A 14,749-nucleotide genomic window follows, 5' to 3' on the forward strand; every position below is an offset into this window, starting at 1 on the left:
GCACCGATGAGATTAATGAACTTTTTAGTCTCACTTTCAAATAAGGCTGTACATGGCTAGTACAAAAGAAATTGTGAAATGCATGTAATATTTCGCAAAATATCCACACAAATTATCTTCTAATACAAATCAGTAGTAGCTCACAGACATCTGCATTAACATTCTCTGTACTGTGCATATAGTGGGATGTCAGAGGCCACTTTTGCAGTCCTCGGGGCCATTGTCCCCGATCTTTGAGTTTCTAGATCTGACAGTCCTGCAGTGACCAGGCCAACTGACACTGACTGGTCCCTGGGCTACAGCCAGAGACACTTCAGTAAATCATCAGATAAAACACGATGTGGAATCACATTTTCTAGGGACAGCAATCGAAACATGAACTGCCCTACATACTGCTGTTTCTGCAAGCGTCATAATTCCGATGTGCACTGGCTCTTAGGAAAGGCTAAAAAAAGAAAAGTACATTAAAAAAGGGGAATGTGTGTAGTTATCAGCAGAAAAAAACCTCTCCCAAGTCAAATCGGCTCAATTACAGAACTCTGGAGAGCTATCCCCAAGCAACCCTTCCATTGGCTAATCAGTCACAGCAAATTGCAGTGGTGAATATTTCAGACTCGACAGATTTGAATAAAGACATCATGATTATTTCACTGTTGTACAGTTCCCTCGAATAATTTCAGAGGCCTTCAGCCGTAGCCAGCATAAACTGCATAACTCCTGATTTAAGAAGGGGGAAAAAGTGGAGGGAGAAAAGCAAACACAAGGGCTGTCAGTCAATGTGGCAAGCTAATTGGGTCGATCTCTTTAGCAAAGATGAATGAAGAGATTAACTCTCCCTATGTGTCCAGAGAATCTCCCCCTCTGGCTCCAGGTGAATTAGCTGATGACAAGTTGTCGGTGGGAATTCTGTTTCTCACTTAACGCTGCGCTCAGTGTTTCCAGCATGGCGCCCCCTGTTGAAATCACTCATGTTGCCATTACAGGCTTTGTTTATATATTGATTAATGGGATCAGTCATGGATCTTTTACATTAATTTTAGACTGTAAAAGATTTGGTTTGACCAGTTATAAGTTATTCAACAACAGCATACTTGAAGGATACAGTATTGCACGTTGTGATGCTCTCTGCAGACTATATATACTGGCAGAGAATTGTAGAAGCGGGTCAAACACAGGCCTAATGAAGACAAATGAAGAGTGATGGGAGAACATGTGCACGGGAAGGTGCGAGCGCAGAGCAGACTGTGCCCTGCTCTCATTTATTTTAGTGGAGAAACTCACAGCATGGTCCTAAAATAGAGGTCAAGGCTCAAATACAGAAAATGTCACTGACCCCTTTTTTAGCTGCCTACACTGGAGAAATGGGATAAAAGTGCTCGGAGGGAGCTGTGGCCAAAGGAGGAAATCAATACAGCTGTAAAAGAAGGGTTGTACAAATACAACATCTATGGTTATTTTCAATTGTAAAAAGAGACAAATTCAAGGTTATTTTCTTGCACGCTTTCATGCGCAGTTATGTTGGATGAACAGGTCAAAACCACATCTCCAGGACAAGACTAACCCATGTATTTGTGTGCATTATTTTTGATTTACAGTCATCTTTTTCTTTAACTGCAGTGTGTATAAAATGCAAGTGTACGATCTGTGTGACAAATGGATTCTAACTAGTTTGCCTGGTAGTGTCAGTAGGGAAATTCAGTCAGGAGAGAATGGCTGCATTTGATTGGCCACACACACACTGACAAGAGTCATCAACAGAAAATATTTTTGCATGGAGTTTTTTACTGTTTTTTTCTGTGTGTGAACACTTTGCTAACTTACCTTGTTCTCCTAAAAAAGCACCACTTCAATACACAGCAGACCTCCAGGTTTCCGTGTGCCTTTGATCTCCAACCTGTCATTTCACAAAGAGGAAAGAAATATTTTTTTTTTCTTTTGCGTTACGACTAAAAGATGTGTAGTGTGTCTTTGTTCCAAATCTCTTTAAATGTCAGCGCAATGATATGGAATCAAAGTTGAAGCTTAGTGTTTGTAATTATTCAAAGCTGGTATCTTAATCTCGCACTGCTTTTGAAGTAGGAAATGTTAAAGTGACATTTTGAGTTTAAATACTGTTAAAAACATTAGTGAAGCACTTAGCCTGATGGTTGCTGTCACAAGAAAAACAATGTCTGCGACTCAACAGCCGTCAGGTTTGCTAATGATGTCCTGGTGTGCTGTCAATCTAGCAGATGAACGGACAATAGTATGCCAAGGAGAAAATGCTTGAAATAGCTAATTGCTTCTAAGAGCCCGCTCAACCATTCTGTAACTACTATGTGTTCACAGATGTCTTTTCCAGATGCTATTTCATTATGGAACTCAAAGACATTACAGACGCAATGCACTGGCTTTCTTTATGAGCCTTTGTTGTAACACATCAAGTCATAATGATTATAGATACATTATTGCAACCACAGAGGGAGGACAAGAAGGCACGTGCAGAAACGGCTCAAAACACAACATCTATACGTGTGCATCTTCATTATTTTCACCTAATATGCCCCCGCCATTAATCGTTAATCTCTGCCAACTTGTTGATTGTCAGTTTGGAGACACATTTCTGGAGAGGAGCCCGAGAGTATTTGCAGCCGGACCTCTGTCAGTAGCGCCAAGCAACACAGCCACAAATTGGAATGTGGTACAGCTCTGGGAAAGCAGCCAAGATTTAAATTAGACAATAACCTCTGCTCTCTCTATATTGCCTCTCTTTTCCAGCTGCAGGCCTAGCCATTTGTTTAATACAGTCAGCCCTGTAGTATATAATAGACTGATATATGAGTCACCGCTCAGCAGTTTGTGTTTTTCAGATTTATAGAGATTGAACAACTGGTCGGTTTGTGCTTACTGTGGGCTTATGGTAAGAATAACAGAAAAGACACAGGTTGCACACCTACTTGGAAGGTATTGTTGCTGTATACACAGGAAGGTTTTAAAATCTATAACTTTACTCAAGAATTCTGATCAGCAAGGAAGTGGAAGAGACAAAAAACTTGAGATTAACAATCCAACTGGCTGCATTCAAAGCTACAAATGACAATTTATTTAACTATGTCTTTTTAAAGGTATGTTTGTAAGGATTTCAGGTAACTGTTTCAAATATCACAGCCCCTAGAAATGGAGTCTTCATTTTGCAGCCTGGTTGTTGTTGTTGCTTTTTAGCATCTGATAAAATTGAACTTGAAATAAATGAAACAAAAACAAAGTTATCCAGAAGCCACTAAGCCAAGCTGTCCAAAAGGATGCTACTACACATTAAGCCCTTAACCGATTTGAATATTTTGATGTTGCTTTCAATACTTTGATTTTAATACACGATATCTCACCCATTTTAGCTCAAATATTTCCCTTTTCTGGCATTACTAGGTAAGAAATAGAGGATTGTGTGGAGACCATCACTAAAAGCTCTTGACTGTGCACATTCCCAAAGCCGGTTATAATGAGTGTATTAGCCAGTAACGGCAGTACAGGGAATAGAAAAATGCATCTGCACTGCTAGAGCAATAAGAGAGGACTCAACTCCCAGCAGCTTTCAATAGAGCTTTATGGGAATCCAAGTACCAGAGCTCATAGCCGTCTGACAAACCAAGAGAAGTAGCACAACCATCACCATTAGCGTCACCAAAAACAACCCCATTTCCAGTGGCAGAGAGCAGTTTTTCTCCTGTATGACATTTAACCATGTAATTTTTAGTTATTAGCTCCCTGAACCCCTCAGCAACCTCTTGCTCTGTAGTAAAGAATGGCAAGCGGAGCAGAGTAAGCTTGGTTAAAATCCACACCTCTGATACCATCTTGAGTTGGAGTTGCTTCAAAGCTGCTGAGAGTAAACAGCCCTGAGACATGGCTTAGCAGTAAAAGCAAGACAACACCACCAAGCCAAGCCTTTCTCATGTTGCTTCCTCAAGAGCTGTGTGTCCATGCAACAGCAGCCATTGTGAGAAAGCTACACCATGTTTCTGAGGCCCTCTCCATTGCCTAAGCTCCTTTGTGGCTGTGGGCCAATGGCTTTGCACCCCGCCAGATCAAAGATGGAACCCCATTTAGCTCGCGCTTTCTTTTAGGATTTGCTCTTGAGAGTACAGAGCAGACTCAACAGCTAGGGAAAAAAAACGGGATGTTGGATGTTGACCTGCACAGTATTGAGACTTCTGGGCTCAGGCTATGGATCCATTATGAGAAATGCTAAGACCATCTTTGTTTTGGCAGCATTTCCAAGTCCCAGGCCTCAGAGAAAACATAGCTATGGTGAACCTCAGTGTATTTTAGTGCCATTGTGTAACGTGGTGTTGGATGTGGCCATGCTACAAAATGATGGTGTTAAAGTGTTACTGTATTGTCACTGTTGAGGCTTAAAATCAACGTGCACACATAAAACATGATGGCAGAGAAACCTAGAATGTTAGAACTAATTAAAAACACAATGATATATATATATATATATATTTTTTTTTTTTTAAAATATGTTTTTGGGCATTTTTGCCTTTAATGTATAGGACAGCTAAGTGTGAAAGGGGGAGAGAGAGAGGGGGATGACATGCAGCAAAGGGCCACAGGCTGGACTCGAACCCGGGCCACTGCGGCAACAGCCTTGTACATGGGGCGCCTGCTCTACCACTAAGCCACCGACGCCCCGAAACACAATATTTTTTTAAAAAAAGGGACGTTACAATTCAAAATAAGGGTTGTCTTTTTCTTAGCTACGCTAGCAGTGTAGCTCTAGGAATGGCCTGTTGGTCAGTCCACCACTTTGGTCTAGGGCTGGACCTAGATATTCGACTTTGATATTCATTGGGTAGGTACTCGGTTTTCAATTTTGGGATTCGGATATTCTTTTTTGTTTGTTTGTTTTCACAGTCCTTTGCCAACCATCTCAGATTCAGAACCTGTAAAATGAGCATTTATTTAGGTCTATATCCATCATCTGTCACAAAAAGTGCATAGATAGGACTTAATTTCAGCCACACCCCTCTGGATTTCAGACATACATAAAACAAACCAAACCTCTTGGAATTTTTTATTTTTATTTTACAACAATACAAACAACAATGCTGCAGAATCCCTACAAATAAATGCCTTTCATTAAACTGAAAGACACTTGTTGCAGTGCTATGCCATTAATCTCATTCTAGACAGAGTGATGAGTCATGTTCAGTATCACCTGAAGCTTCGAATATTTGCTGACGATTTACTACTGTCGATACTGGGGACAGCCCCACTTTGGTCCACACTGAAATAGCTCTATTTCCAATAACTATTTGATTCATGGTCAAACATCATCTGCTAAACGTCAGTATGTGTTCCTATGGTGCACAAGCATTTTGCTCAATGCACAGCTGAGCCTATGTTTGGCTTCACAGAGCTGCAAGCTTGGCTGTAATTTTGCTTCTAAATTGACACACCAGATATCAACTTACAACATATATGTCACTTTGGTATAATGCTCTTTTTTTATTCAGTGCAATAACCAAAGCGGTTTGGCACTGTTTGGGCAAACATGAGTGAAAGAGTGTTTTGAAAATTTACAGCATGTGTTTTAACTTGTTATAAAGTATTGGTGGTTTCCAACAACATAGTGTGTGCCAGAGGTTGGCATTCCTGTGATGGACAGCTTTTCTGCCTTAACTAACATGCGCATTGATGCATTAAATACAACTAATCTCGTTCTTAAATATTTTAGAATAAATTCAAAGATCTTATAAAGGCCGTTTCTTCCTGGTCTGTTTGTGTCTCCGTGTTATCACTCTTGCACACTGTGCGTCTGTGCTGAATATAAATTTAGCCCCGAGGAATATGCTGAACGCACCAACTATAGCTTGCCTTTTACTGTCTTTCAACACTGCCATAATGACTGGGTAGCTTGAAAAAACATAATACATATTTGCTGAGCTGTGAAATCGCTTTAAGTTTTTCCTTTATTTTGATAGTTAAGCTTGTCATTTTGGTTGGATATGCAAACTTAGTTTCATGCCCCGTGACTGTACCATGTACAGTAATTTGAAGAACAGGGTTTCTGCTTTTGGGTTTGCTCATGACAACATCCATCAGAAAATTCTTGCTCGCACATTTTACAGACCTTAGTGATGACGTCTTTTGAAAGTTAAAGGTCCAAATTTCAACCTGAATAGCATACATGTTTAACATTAAAGAAAGGTAGCATCTTGTTTGACCAGAGGCCCTGATTGTTCTTGTAACACGTACCAGGAAACATGGCCTTTTGTGGCAGGTTTGATATCTCCGCAAGGGTTTAAAGTTATAAGGCCTGCCCAGGTCTTTGTTTACTAAAGCAAAGCAAGCTGTGATGACACTAGTTCAGGCCACAGTGGTCAGCGTGGTGTGAGAGAGGAGATAATCAGCACACAGCCCGAACAAAACTGTCATCAGCTTGAATCAGATCCCAGATAAGACCTCGACTTTTTCTCACGCCGAATCCTCTGCACTACTGCGGTGGTACTCACACTGAGAGGCAGAGGAAGAGTGAGATGCTTACAATGAACTTCCCCTCAATGCTACCTTATGTAGTTGAGGACTTGCAGTCTTAATGGTGGAAGACAGTGCTGGGCTGGGGGAGTAATGATTTTAGCTTTAAACTGAATTACCAATCGATTCGGCCTGCAGATCAGAACACAGGTTGCGAGCCGACTGCGTGGACATGCTGTGTTGTGGAGTCGCTTTACAAATTGACTGCTGCACACATAGGAGGAAATATATCTATATATGTCAGCTCAGCGCTGCATGTGCGACGGCCTGCTGGGCGTGAATAGGCCTTCTGATCACCAGAGAGGCAGCTGCAGAGTGTTTATGCTGAATTGGGTTGTAAATGAGCATGTATTATTTGCTGAGGAGGACCTCGGGAATGAGAAGATAAGTTTTCCAGAGGCTGCAGCAAGGCCTGACCAGGATTGCAGGAAAGGAAACAGTGCTGCTTTTTTGCGCCTCCGATCACTGAATGTGAGGCTCAAACCTGGTGGTGGGCCGAGCTTTAAAGGAAATTGCATAAAATAATACACAGCAAATTACTGCGGGTTTCTCAGGATTGGAGGTTGAGTTTTAACTGTGGTGTTTTTGCTGTGTTTTATGGAGACCACTGGAGAACATATTAGCACAAGTGTCATGTTACAGAGAACACATGCTAGGCTGTGATTACTGAGCTCAAGCTGAACTGTAAAATCGCTTGTCAGCAGTTGATATGTTTCTGGAAAAGCCTGGGCTCTTGATTGAATTAGTTTGGTGGTTTTCAGCAGGGAGGAAGAATGTGTCCAATTTGGTTACCTGCTGACAGACGGCAATGATGTTGTGACTTTTTGATTGTACTTTTAAACCAAGGAACAGTCCTCTGAGGATCATTAGAAAAAGTAGATGTACCTAATTTTTATTCTTTTAGGGTAAAATGCTGTGTCATCTCACACCTCTCCCAGCCATTCTTTATCATTTAATCACCACTGACAAAGCAGTATTCAGTGTTCCGATGAGAAGGTATGGGCTAGAGCATGTTTATTTTCCATTTGTATGCATGCGGAGATGGCAGCTGTGCTATCAGAGGCTCTTCAGCCGTGTATTCTGTGGATCTTGGTTGTCCAGTTCATGTTTACTGATAGGATCTGTGTGGTTACTCCATCATATTGGGGGTGAGATGGGGTCATGTTGGTGCAATATTGTGTTCACCCTGAGGTTGAAATAATTTTGTTTGCTATAATAGCTGTAAAACACCTTATTTCCCACTGGACATCCTTTCATACAAATATTCTTGTACTGGGATTTAAAATGTGGGGGGTCGGGGGGGGGTGAATCAAGCATCAAAATTACACAGGCTGCAGTCAGAGAAATAAAAAAGGGCAGTTTGCATGCTGTTGTTTGTTGTTTAGAATCTGATTGTAACTGTTTTGAAATGAAGCTTTCACAATGATTCATTCGAGTATCTTTTAAGTATTGTCATGGCTTAGAATGGAAAGAAAGGCAGTACTGTGCATTTACAGCAAAACCTAGAAATTCATATTCATCCCATTCACTGCAAGGTTGCTTGGTTTTCTGTCTGCCTGCGATCATGCAGACACTGGAGTCTTTTCACGTTAGGATCAGGGTCCATGTAAGCTCTTAATTCTCTCCTGTTAAACAGTTATTGAAGAAATGTGCTGGTGGTGCAGAAGGAGAAATAAAAACACTGAGTGCCCAGTGTTTGCTCTGCCATGTAGCCATGTCTGGCTCTTAGTGCACCTCACATTACAGAGCACCTTTAACCGTGAATTCACTCTGTTAATAAAGCCTTCTACCCCACAGCTACTTTAAAGCACTCTTTTCTGTGGCTTCCCTTTGGGTCCCTTGCTGTAGTACATGACTGCTTTTTGGAAATGTGAAGAAGTAAGATGCTGCTTTCTTGACTGCGTGTAACATCACCGCCTGAGATGTTGCTATAGTGCTCTACCAGACATTTAAGGCCAGTTTATTGTGTTTTAGAAGCATTTATTGGACAAAAATCAAGGTAGACCGATTCTCAGGTTACCTCAACTTCTCATTTATGTGACATCTCTTGATGCTGAAATGCTTTTCCGTGCACACACACACACACACACACACACACACACACACACACACACACACACAGGGTTGTTTGGCCCCTCACATGGCAGCTCTCATCTAGCTCGTCACATCATTTTAATTACAGAGCCTTCATTGTCTGCGCTGACCCATTTTAGCGCAGTGCCTTACCGTCAGCTGCGTGGTCCCTCCAATCACACTTAATTTCATCTGGCATTTGACTCAATCGGCACTGCTGCGAACATGAGTGGCGAATGCCTTCCCCCCAAAAAATGAATTGGGAATAACAATAATAATCTCCTCCCTGCTCTGGTCGTCCGTCGGGGCCTCCGGCCAAGGCTGCGCCTCGACATGGTACAGCTTTTAATGGTGAAGATTGATACCGGTGGCTGGGGACATTTCTTGGGATGTTAGTCACAGTTCTCGGAGGAGATATGGAACTGCTCTTAAAGGGCCCTGGAAACACAATAAAACATGACTCACAGAGACAGAGCCCAGGGAGTTTCACACCACTAATTAGCACTTGGACTTAACTTGATTGTGGTTTCTCTAATGGAGCTAATGTGATTCACTTAATGTCCGTGCTTACAGTATGTATTTCAACCATACCTCACAGTGCCATGTTTGTTTTAACGACACATCGCTTCCTGATTTATAAACACTTACATGCTTGTGAAGTGGTCATCCACATTAACCAGTGATGCGCAGCGTGACAAATAATCGAGTTGAAAATGTGTGACCAAGACAGGCCACCAGGAAGTTTGCACGGAACCTGAGACAAAGCTGCTCAGAAACACTTCTTGGCTTGTTTTCTGTCACACAACAGGCAGGAAAGTATACAAGCATCTATATTTAAAGTAGTATAATGATTTCAGATCTGTGTATTCCTCTGGGGTTCTCCTGAATTCTCAGAGAAGTATTTACAAAGAAGAGCAGTTGTGTGCTCGCTCTTAAAATCTTATTCACATCCAGAGAGACACAGGGATGGAAGAAACAGAGACAGCACTGCACGAAGCCCTATCTCCCCCCACAATCAGAACAATGTTCCTAGTGCTTGAATAGAGAAGGATATCTCTGAGACTTCAATTTGTTATCTAAAAGCAGAAGAGGGACGGAGTAACACTTCCGAGATAAGCCCAGCATAAGGTTAATTACCAGCTGAGTGGCTGACGTAACCCATCCATGTCATGTCTCAAAGTTACACACAGCTGGGAAGTGAAGGAGTGCTGGCTATTGACAGATGTTTCTCACTTGAGGTATGTGTGTGTGTCTTTATACATTTGCGTGTGTGCATTTGAGCAAACATGTAAACCCCCAGTGCTCCAGTCAGATATAGTTTAGTGGGGCAGCTCCAGGTAAGACGGCACCGGAGGCCTAAACAGCACAAACCACCTGCTTCAGCAACTGCTAGCAGAGCTTGTGGCTCCCTTTCTCATTGGTGCGTAACACTGTTAACATTGCTGCTGATTCCCTACTCTCTCTCCAGGGCATAGACTAATTAATGGATACCATTCGCAGTTGATTAGCAGCAGTTCTTTCGGTAATTACATTCGCATACTAACCACTCAGAAGAAAAGGAGAAGGGAAAAAAAAACACAAAGGGCTAGAAAATATATTAATGCACTTCTCAGTTCGCTCTGATCTTAATTTGTTTCCACTATTGTTTGGTTTCTGCTAGGATAAGAAGCCATTTTCTCTCTCTTTCACTCTCTCTTTCTATTGGAGCTCTTCGTCTCTCATAATGTTTTAAGAGAGTGACTTTGTAATAAACACACAAAAGAGATTACTGCCGAGCTTTGTTGAAAATGTGTTCTCAGTGGAACCTCATGAAGACGCAAACGCACTGTGACTCTTTCTCCTGCGTGCCGTGTAGGCTGGGTTTTGCACTCACTCACTCACAGAGAGGTGCATTGTGCTCCTGGGCCCAGCTGCTAGCCCATAATTCTTCATTCTATGTCCCATTGTTCCTACCTGTCAGCATGATTGTGTCTCCAAAGAAAGGAAGTGGCTGCCATTTTGCCAGCAGGCTATGTGTGGGTTGGGAGGGGTGGGGTATGTTGTGAAAACATGTTATTTCTTACCAAAGTACAGTGTTTTAATAGCTTATCAACTGTCTTACACACTAATGTGTCTTTACGGTGTGGCACTCGCAATTTAATCACCACTACTTATTACTCTGACATCAACTCTGAAAGCAGCAGCTTGAGTAGGATGCACTTTTGTTTGTTGCACTTAAACAGAAAAGACTGAAAATACATTCTCGTTGAAATCAGAGGATGGATCTGATGGTCTGATTCACACTGGTGAGATAAATCGTAAAACCCAGCTTCCATTAACCAAAAAATGCACTACAAGAAAATGTACTCCAGCCATATTAAAAACACTCTGCACCTCCTTATTTCCCCTCAGTATCTCTCCACTAGTTTATTTGAAGTTAATAACCTGCCACTGCATCTTGATACTTGGCTTTGTGATGCAAACATATCCTTAATTGCCATCCCATATGAGCTGAATAGCCACACCAGATTCTCATTACCCCGGTTTGAATTGGCCTGGGCCTCTCACATGCCTCTCGTCATGCCGCAATAATGGCAGGGCGGCAGAATGCGCTGGCGCATGTAGAGAAAGGGGTTAACTCCGTGTGTAAACATTCGGAGCCAAGTGTGACAATCCGTTTGAGTGACAGGTGTCCATTATGAAAGGGGAGAGCTCGAGTTGCGCAGGATGTTATCTGAACACTTGTAGCCTGATTGTGTTTTTTGTCTTCATTTGCAGTTCCAGAATAACAACAACTACATGAACATGGCGGAGGCCAATGGTGCCCTGCTCGCTGCTGGTGATGTGAGTATATTTTACTTTGTTTCCATTTTAGAAGGTCTTTTGAACATGGCAAATTATATGCACACATACTCTCCAATACAAATGCAGTGAAGTGGAGTGTCATTTCTTCAAGTAATATCTAAATAGATTTTTCATTTAGTTTGGCCTTTTGATAGGTGACATGTATATAAATGACACCTCTCTTTTAATATTTCTCTGTAGTTCATGATTCACTGTTTTAACAAAATGTAAGTGGGCAAAGTTTGCAACAGTAGAAGTTAATATCCAAAGCATAAGCCCTATGTTTTATTAGTTTTAATTTCTCCATCTTTGTCACAGGTAACATTATTTTATTGCTTGAAATGCCGCCTGCTCAAATGCTGCCTGTCCTAAGACGCACATAAGATATTAAGCTTACAGACAGATGAGCTAGGTGCACCCTATATTGTCTCGTAGTAACTTGTGAGAGCTGCTGGTGTTGTGATCTGATTCTCTTGGCTGCACTCTGTTTAAGATAATGTGATATCCCAGAAAGCTGAGGTTATAAACACCTGTTTTCTTCTTCTTCTTAAAGACATAATGAATGAGCCCACAGAGGTTGTATACCTCGGTCACTGTCTGTCTGCTAGCACTTGCAAAAAGTGAAATATCACCATCAATGTGAGTGCTGGGATAACTCTGTGTACTGTACTGTTGCATTGAAAGAGAGAAAGGAATAGTTGTTTCTCTGGAGGTATAAACCGCCTCTCTGAGCCATAGTAGTCCTAACAGTGTGCTAAATTTACCCGTTCTATTCCCCCTCCACCCACTCCGCTGCCCTGTCATTAGAGACAAGTGCACCAAAAATACCCGTCATCCTCTGTGGTTCAAACGGGCCAATCTCATCCAGTTTAGCAGGGGAGATTGATCTGGCTTCAAAACCCACAGCAAAGCATCATCACACAGCTCCAAAATAGTGAGATGGATGTCACTGTTATTGTTTTCACTCGTGTCACTTAGGCAGTTGGGATGCAACTGTGACATTCAAGCTCCGGCAGGAGTGTTTTGAGTGCGTGTGACCTCATGTACATAAAGTGGCTGCTTTACAAAGCCACAGAGTGTTATGGAAGAAGTTTAATTTTCCCCCACATTTACGCTGAGTGGGTGCATCCTCTGTATCCACTGGCTACTGAGGCCCACTGCAGCAGGGACCACGCCGACACAAGCTGCTTGGAGAGCGTTCAGCCTCCAGCTGTGAGGGCCCACTGTGGCAGTCAGGGAACGGGGGGGATGGGCCGGGGGGGGGGGGGGGGGGCTCCTTGATAAAAACAGCCCAGCTCATTTGCATTTCATCAAAAGGAACAACTGTTTCCAGTGTTAGGGCACAGATGGTATTGTGCTTAGGAGAGAGAGGGAGGGGGGAGAAGAAGTCTTAAGCATAGGTTTTTCTTCTTGGAGTGTCCAAACTATTGTTTGCTGCAACCTGAGCTAAAGTAAGATTAATGCGACTTCCACTTTGAGGTCTCACACTATCTCCACTGTAATGCTATATTAATCTACTTAATGTGTCTGCCTTGGGCTGAGGGTACAGTGGGAAAGGAAGTGTCCATTATGAAGGCTCCATGATGAACAGCAGAGTTTGACATGAGGCTAAATTTATGCCACCACATTTGGTTAGCTATTGTTTTCAAATCAAACCAAAGAGATGTTGCATAAAACAGATGCACCCTGTCTGCATGTTATGGCAGTTCACTCCTACTTTGTCCATAGCCACACCTTTCACTCAAGTAAGATGTGCCTTGAGTTATTAATTGGACTAATGCTCATTTAAAGAGATTCCATATTTAGCAAGGCTATAACTTGTGTTTGCGTAGTCTCACATAAATTCTCTAAATGTTTTTTTTTTTTCTATTTTAAACTTCAAAATTGATCTCTCTTACACCAAAAGTACACCAAGCAGCGGCCAAGTGTGGCTTGCCACAATAATTACATTTCTCCATGGCCGGGAGGTGTGTTCATGTGATTCAGGCAAGAGGAAATTTTTGGACATAGGTCAACATGTCAGTGGAGTCACAGGACTTTTTTTACTGATTGGCTGCAGGTTTTCCTCTGGCCACAATTCACCGCCAAGAGTTAAACTATCCCCAACTTTTAGTTTGGCTGCACTTTGCCTAAGAATCAAACCACCACAGCTTTCCATAGATAGTGCATGGCAGCTCGCCATAGGCTGCACCTCACCACTGCTTGGTGCATTTTCAGTGTTAGGACATATCTCTTATTGTAACAAGATTTCTTGTTTTCTGGCAATAGTTGTCATCTAAGACCGTTTGTAAGTTAGTATCATTGCTTAGTTTCAACCTAATGGAATTTGATTGTTTGAACAATAGTTGACAGCTTTGCAGTCCTTTTGTTTTCCGACCACCTGTTGTTTTACAGGAGGAAATTGCAATGCGAGTGTCCAATTGTTTTACCTACCTAAATTCTGCTAACAGCTGCCACTGTGGCCACACAGGCAATTTGGGGATAATGGTAAATGTTAAGACAGTGTAACAGTAACACAACAAGTAGAGTGATTAAGTCAGTGCACTGGGCCCTTAGCAATAACTAAGCTACACCTATCTAAGGTTTGCTAACATTAGTTAACATTAGTCACCACAAGCTTCTGGTCATATCAGTGCCAGGCTTAGTAAAAATGTTGCAGCAAAACCCCAATTTTTTATTGCTTATGAAGCTTTTTATTTATAAGAACAAGAATGTGTTCTTTCAATAGAAAGAAGAATGAAGTTTAACTTTAATATATATTCGGGTACATATAGCTTTCATGTTCGTTGTCTCTGCTGAGAATTTTATTGCCGTGAGGGATTTGACTCTTGGTTCAGAGAAGGCAGTTGTTTTTGTGCTATAAGCATCACTGCAAATGCCTCAAAGCATAGAAACCTGTTTACATCCAGCACCTATTTGTCAGCCTAACACATATTGTACAGTATATTTAAAATTACAGTATGTATTGTGCTCGAGGCAGAATGCTTCTGCATCAGAACAGCAGACCTGTATTTGCAGTTTAGATGGCTGGTGTATCATTTACCTTATGCACTTAGAGGATGAGATAAGATGACCTTGCTGTGCCTGGTAAAGCATACATCCTAGCAGGGAAAGCTTGACTGCTTCCCTCAGGGAAAAGGATACCGTACACTGAGATTGTGTTCCACTCAGATGTATCACTTTACTTTCCCAATCAAATTAGAGACGTGTAATGAACTATAAATATGTAGAAATGGACTACAAATGATCCAAATTTGAAATAATGTTGATTAGGGGTGCCATGGTTGATGTTGTCATTTGAGTAGCTGCACTCTGCCTGTCTAGATATTTGAAA

At 41.8% G+C, this 14,749-nt stretch overlaps 1 protein-coding gene across 1 annotated transcript in view; it reads left to right on the forward strand.

The window, feature by feature from the left end:
• tox3 (TOX high mobility group box family member 3) overlaps positions 1-14,749 on the forward strand; it is a 45,550-nt gene that overhangs the window by 13,815 nt on the left and 16,986 nt on the right. Inside the window, exon 2 of the mRNA XM_050050343.1 lies at positions 11,350-11,415. Coding sequence (XP_049906300.1) covers positions 11,350-11,415 — 66 coding nt within the window. The remainder of the gene's footprint in view (positions 1-11,349; positions 11,416-14,749) is intronic.

This window comes from Epinephelus moara, chromosome 1, assembly GCF_006386435.1.
Source record: "Epinephelus moara isolate mb chromosome 1, YSFRI_EMoa_1.0, whole genome shotgun sequence".
NCBI classification, from domain to species: domain Eukaryota; kingdom Metazoa; phylum Chordata; class Actinopteri; order Perciformes; family Serranidae; genus Epinephelus; species Epinephelus moara.